General features: G+C 48.1%; 1 protein-coding gene across 1 annotated transcript in view; it reads right to left on the bottom strand.

The window, feature by feature from the left end:
- Positions 1 to 373: 373 nt before the first annotated feature.
- PIP4K2B (phosphatidylinositol-5-phosphate 4-kinase type 2 beta) overlaps positions 374 to 6,249 on the bottom strand; it is a 34,057-nt gene continuing 28,181 nt past the window's right edge. The window contains exons 8-10 of the mRNA XM_003786434.3: positions 5,785 to 6,043; positions 5,216 to 5,319; positions 374 to 4,572 (exon numbers count right to left, since the gene is read on the bottom strand). Of these exons, the coding sequence (XP_003786482.1) occupies positions 4,492 to 4,572; positions 5,216 to 5,319; positions 5,785 to 6,043 (444 nt within the window). The 3' untranslated portion in view covers positions 374 to 4,491. The remainder of the gene's footprint in view (positions 4,573 to 5,215; positions 5,320 to 5,784; positions 6,044 to 6,249) is intronic.

Below are 6,249 nucleotides of genomic sequence, written 5' to 3'. Positions count from 1 at the left end.
AAAAAAAAAAAGAGGTACAAGTTCAAAGTCAGCTACATAGCTAATTAGGGGAAAGCTGGGCCTTGAAGTCTGGTGTTGCTCCTAGCCAATGTTGGTTATAACACTGGAGGAGTGAAGCAGAGGGTGGTTTGTCCATCCCTCCACGTGGACAGTAGTAACAGCTAACAGGCAGACCCCAGTGCTGTGCTTTTAACCACTGCTTATGAATTGCATCTGAAAGGGGATATCACTGACCACATTTTTTTCTCTGAACTCCAGCCATACATTGATTTAGCCCAAAATGCCTCTAAAACTAGGACCAAAACCTTTTAATTCGGGGTGGGGGGGGGATGGAGGTGGGGAAGCCATTTCCAAAGGACTCACATAACAGATATACACAAAGCTTTTTGAGTTTTATTTTCCTCAGGTTGGAGATTCATCTTAACATGCATGCATTTTAAAACAGTAACAGAGTCTCAAACTGTTTAGAGCAGACATTAGACAAGCACAAGGGGTTGAAAATTCCTATTTAAAAAATGTAGATTGAAATGGGAAATTGAGAAGTCACACACATGATGGGATGGTTTGTCCTGCTTTTCCAAAAGTTGAATCTAAACATCATTCACATTTTTTTATTACAATGATGTGACCTGATGCCGGGGGTGTGCTGAGCAGCACTGGGCCGTCCCCTAAAGATTGTTGGCTCCCACTTCCTTACAAAACAGCTCTGGGCAAGGACAAGGGACTCCTGTGGGTGTACTCTCCCTATTCTCTTTCCTGGAATCTCAGCACAACCTGCTGAGGAACAGCTGAGTCTCCTTTTTCCTTTGGGGGCACTATAAATGGCACATATCAGAGGAGGGCTAGGGCCTTATCACTGCCCCCTATAGATGGCTGGTAGATTTGGGGGCAGTTGTCTGAATGTGTTTTCCGTAGGAGGAAGCCCCTGCCCACATTACTGCCAGAAAGAAGTGAGGTCTCTAGACTTGGGGGAGCCACAGGTTTAAGGCCAGAGCTCTGAAGGTTATTTAAACATACTGTCCCTTCTGGCCCCCAACAGTTGAGTATTTCAAATGCTGGAGACTACTGAAGTTTTTCTTTTCTTCCATCCTGAATTGGTAAAAAGACAACTGGGGGGTAGGACTGGCTACTGAGAAAAGTCCTGGGTCTTTGGTCCACCTCCCAAGGCAGGCCCTGGTAGACCATAGAGGGGAAGGAAGTCACCAGGGCAGGAATCTAGTCTCACACCCTGAGCACTACCAGATCCATTCAAGCCTAAAGCACAGACAAGAGAAAAAAGTGAAGTAAGAGAGGAGGAAGAGCTGCCTGTGGTGGGAACTGAAGAGAGTGCCACTAAGAACAGGCACTGGGGCAACTCATGACACCTGCCACAGACCAGTGACCCCTGAGCTAGATAAGGAAAGATGGAGCACTGCTTCAGCCTGTGCGCCTAGAACCACTGCTTCCCAGCATGCCCTGGAACCCCCAAGCTGCCTGGCACAGGGAAGGAGCTTGTGCTGGGGGACATAGACCTAGTGGTTAATTAACAGGAACAGGGCCATAGGCCATCTAGTGGTCTTCTTAATGGAGTTTTTAGGACAATTCTCACTTTGGGCAGAGACTCCTTTCTTAGCTGTGGACCTTTGGAAGGAGAGGGTAGGGACTGGAGAAGGTGAGACTGGATGCTGCCCCATATGTGGTGGAATGAGGGAATGGGGAGGAATCCTGTTCTCATGCTCATCCTGGCCTCACCCAATCAGCCATGTCCTCCTTCTTATACTCTTTTCTTCTTGGGAGATCCAAAATTATTCTGGGATGCCCTAAGAATGATTAGCTTTCCTGCAGGGCCCCAAGGAGTGAGGCTGAGGGTGGTCACTTCCCCTCAGATACCTTCTACTGCCCAGAAGGGAATGGTGGGGTTCAGGGAGAAAAGCATTAGGGCAGATGATTGTTCGGAGATCAGTTCACTTTCTCTACATTCAGACTGCAGACCAAATAGAGCATCTTTATCATTATAAAACAAGAGAAAGAAAACTTGTATAAACCAAGATAAATAGCTTTTAAACATGTGAATGCCAAAAGAATTAGAAAGCCAAAGATTTTGAATATAGCACAGAAAATGACCTTTAAAAAAAAATCTAAAATCCACCAAGCCACAGCTCAAAATGTTTTGACCCAATCAACAATACTGTCATAAAACAAAAAGCATTTGAAACAGAACGCTACCTCTCAAATGTAAACAATATACACACACAAAAAAACCCCCACACATACATACACACACACATACATACACCTACACACGCAATGTTAAAACAAGTTAGATACCTGGTAGGGTAGTCTTTAACTGTTAAGATTGTGTTACACATTTCATACACATTATGGCAACATGATCAGCAGACCAAATGCAGAGAAGCCAGTGGGCATCCAAGGCTGTGGAGGCTGCAGGAAGATAGCCTTCCACGCTTTGGAGATGTTGGGCCTGACTAGGAGCAGATCCAAATTTTCATTCTTGATTATGAGGTGGGGAAATCAAGTCCAGAAATTATTCCTTACATATTCCCTTTCCTAAATCAAATTTGTTTTCTCCATGAGCCACTAGATTCCAAGTTCCCCAAGTCACTTAGTGGTCTTCCCACAGTTGTTCAGAGCTACCTGTGGCCCCTTCCTGGGGCAAGGGCAGTGGTTTGAGTCCCATCTGCCCCTCCCAGAAGGGCTCCCACCCCATCCAGCAGCCTCAGTGATATCCTCAGAGTGCCATCTCCATTCCTTCCTAACCTATGTGCTGTGAGTAGGGCACAGACACAATGCGGGTTCCTGCTCCAGAAGCTGAGCTTGGCCAGGTTTGAAGAGAGCCACAGGAAACCAATCTATCCATTCAAAATGGTTCCACAAACCATCTTCACATCCTTGGAGTTATCTACAAATCTCACCGTATCTCATATCCCAAATCCTAAGTTCCTGGTGAGTGGCTGAGAAGATGTAATAATGTACCTCCCCCAATGCAGAGCAATAGGGCCACTTCCTCTCCTAGCCAGACCAGACTCTCTGATGGCATCAGAATGACACATGTGGCTCAGTTCTGAGGGTCTGGGTAGCAGGCTCTGAAGGTGGGTGGAAAACCTGAAGGAAGCGGCCAGGTGCCACTCCTTCCAAGGATACCTGCAGACTGCAGATCTGCTAACAGTCTAGATGGGGGCAATAAGAAAAGTCTGTGGGGGTGAGTAAAACCCACATCAAGCCTCCAAATTGGATTTCCTAGGTCACATTCTCAAGTGACTCAGAAGCAACCTCGGGCTTGGATGCCACACTCCAGAGTAGGGAGCGCCTTGCTGGCTGTAACTGTCCAGGTGACAGACCACAGGCACAGGGAGCCAGATTACCTACATGGTAGTCCTGGGGCTTGAAGAGGTATCTCTGCAAAGAGCATCCCAGGTGCTTGGAGCTAAAAGCTCAGCCAGAGTGAGGGTGCCTGGGAGGAGGTCAGAAGGAAGCAAATGGATGGAGGGCATAAGACCTCATTTGATACTTATCAGTTTCTGGTGTTTTCCCAAAGGGAAACAGCCATTTAAGCAGGAGGGTAATCCTGGTAAATCCAAAGGTACTTTCTAGTTCCTCTTGACCCGTGGGAGGCAGGCTTTACACAGAAGACATCTGAACTCCAGGGGCTGAGTCTGCGGCTTGGGTGATGATCACGGGGTTCTCTGAGAACCAGATGTCTGAGAACTCAGCCAGCTCTCTCCCCTGCCACCATCCCACCTTCAGCCATGAGGATGAACTCACTCCCCTCTGAGATCCTGACTCTGATCTGAGATGCTTGGTGATGATCTGGAGTACTCCTTTGGGAGGACAGCACTGGAGGACAGGATGGAGGAATAATGTAATTTCAACGTGGATCCAAGGTTGAAAGGTGGAGGAAGTTGTGCACAATACTCCATAAAATTAAAAAGTTAACCCAGAGAAGATCAAATGCAGCAGGGCTGAGGCGTCTGACCTCCTCTCCAATCTGCCATCAGCGCACCTTACTCTGAGAGGACCCGTGTGCTGGGTCTATCAGGTGCCTCTCTTATCGAAGGGAAGTGAGAGCTGGGCAGGGTAGGGTGGATAGGGTGATGATATACATTATTTTAAATAACAAACCTGGAGCAATGAAATTTCTAAAACAAAGCCCAAATAAACCAAATAAATCATATCTATCCCCAAGGTATCTTAAAAAGGTTACAAGGTACCAAAAAGGGAACCCCTTTTTAACATGGATCAAATGTGGTAAAAAAAAAAAAATAATAAAGGGTAAGCAGAAGGTGAGGGTACATCCTGTGAGCACACGCAGCCATCCCCCTCCTCCCCAGCTAGTCTCTTTCAGTGTCACAGACTGTAGTATGATTGCTAAAGCTCTCTCCCAACCCCCCAATCTGTACCCCACCCTCCCATCTAGCTCCAGTGCACCCTCTCCCTCTCCCGATCCCTGGCCCCATATCCAGCTCTGTGGGTCTGGCTGAAGGCAGAAGATAACTACGTCAGAATGTTGGACATAAACTCGTTGAAGCGTTTGGAGTACTGCTCGGGGTTCACAGTCGAGATCTCGGCCCCTGCCTGTAATACACAAAAGCCAATTCAGGTCAAGTTCCTTGGCCTTAATCAGGAGGCTGCACCTGGGAGGAGCCTGGGTATTCAGGAGCCTCTTATTCAGCATCAGAGCTGAATCAACTGGACAGACTGAGCAGGCCACCTTAGGAAGTGGTTCACACATCTCAAATTGTCCTGGCCCCACTCTGATTTTTAGTCCCAGGCCTAACCAAGGTAGAGGAAAGGTGGTAGGGAGGTAATAGAGAGGCCCCCATGTGGAAAACAGTGGCTTCAAGTCCATGGGGAAACAGGCCTATGGGGAGCAGTGTGGGCATGTAAACAAAGCTATTACTGGCTGTTCAACAAGATGCACAACATGCCCAGTAGTCCCAGGGGAAAGGAGCTGGCGGGCTCAGGGCCCCAAGGGCCAGAGAACTGAAGGAAAAACAAGTTGGGCATATTACTTGGCCTGGCAGGGAGGGGGTGGGGTGCAGATGGCAGGGAACACAAGGCAAGGTAGGCAGACTGCTCTTCCAGTTCTCTACTCTGGGAAGGAGCAGGTCAGGGTGTCCCTTTGAGCAGGAGGCCTGAGACTGCCCTCTCTGGGGGCCAGAGGGGAGTGCAGATACACCCCATTCACTGGGCCCTGGCCAAGGAAGAGAGGACTCACCCCATGTTTCACTGTTTTGGCAGCATGTGCAGCTTTCTTCTTAGCGTCATATGGCGTGAGGATATCAATGATGGCCATGAAATAGACCTCCTTCTTGGGCGCACCTGAAAGATGAGGGAAGCAGGGAAGGAGGACACAGTGGCAGGGAGAAGAGCAGAATGCAGCTAGAAGACACAGCCCTTCAGACATAAGGTTCAGATCTATCCCTACCACTCAGGAGCTGAAAACAGGAATGATTATTGGGCTCTTTCTCAGAAGCCTTCATAGTTCTCTGATCTTCACAACTACCCTGTAGGGTTGACATGACAGTATATACACATACAAGGTTTTGTCTGTCCTATGAACTCGAGCAGAACCTCAGTCATCCAGGACGAGCAGAGAAGTGAAGGAAAGCCAGACAGAGAAGGAACCCCAGAGCCCTAGTGACTGATAGTGATCAGAACCAGGAGGCTGAAATCAGCAGTGAATGAGGTGGAGGTTTGGACACTTACAGAAGTGTCTGAACAATGAGCCTGAAGGGGGTGGTATGGAGGCAGGGCTGGACAGGACAGACACAGGTTCCTACTTACTTTCATGGCTTTTCATGGCATAGACATCAACAGAAGGGTCGAATTCCCCAGGACCAAAGAACCGAGGGAAGCTGAGAAGGTTGCCAGGACTATCCGGAGGTGTGCCGTAAGAACAGAGCAGGTTGCCACCCACCCCATCATTCTCACACTCCTCATCCTCTGCCCGCTCCTCCACCTCCATCTCCTCCTGCTCGGCTCGGTCCACATCATGGATGCCCACTAGCAAGCTGTAGTCCATGATCTTCAGCTGGGCCAAGAACTGGGAAAGTGAGGGACAGAAGGAAGGAAGAAAGCAGAAGTTACATGGGACATCCCAGTGGAAAGCAGGGAAAAGGCATTTCTTTCAACTCAATTCTATAAACAGTTCTGAAATACCCAATATAGTGGGCTAGGACTAGGATATGTTTATTATTATTAAATACAGTAGTCCTCAGTATCCAGTTTTACTTTTCTCAGTTTCAGTTT

The sequence above is a fragment of the Otolemur garnettii genome, unplaced genomic scaffold, assembly GCF_000181295.1.
Source record: "Otolemur garnettii isolate 467f Iridium unplaced genomic scaffold, OtoGar3 scaffold00018, whole genome shotgun sequence".
Classification (NCBI taxonomy): domain Eukaryota; kingdom Metazoa; phylum Chordata; class Mammalia; order Primates; family Galagidae; genus Otolemur; species Otolemur garnettii.
Note: the sequence above shows the minus strand (reverse complement) of the source record. Positions and strands in the feature narration are given on the sequence as shown.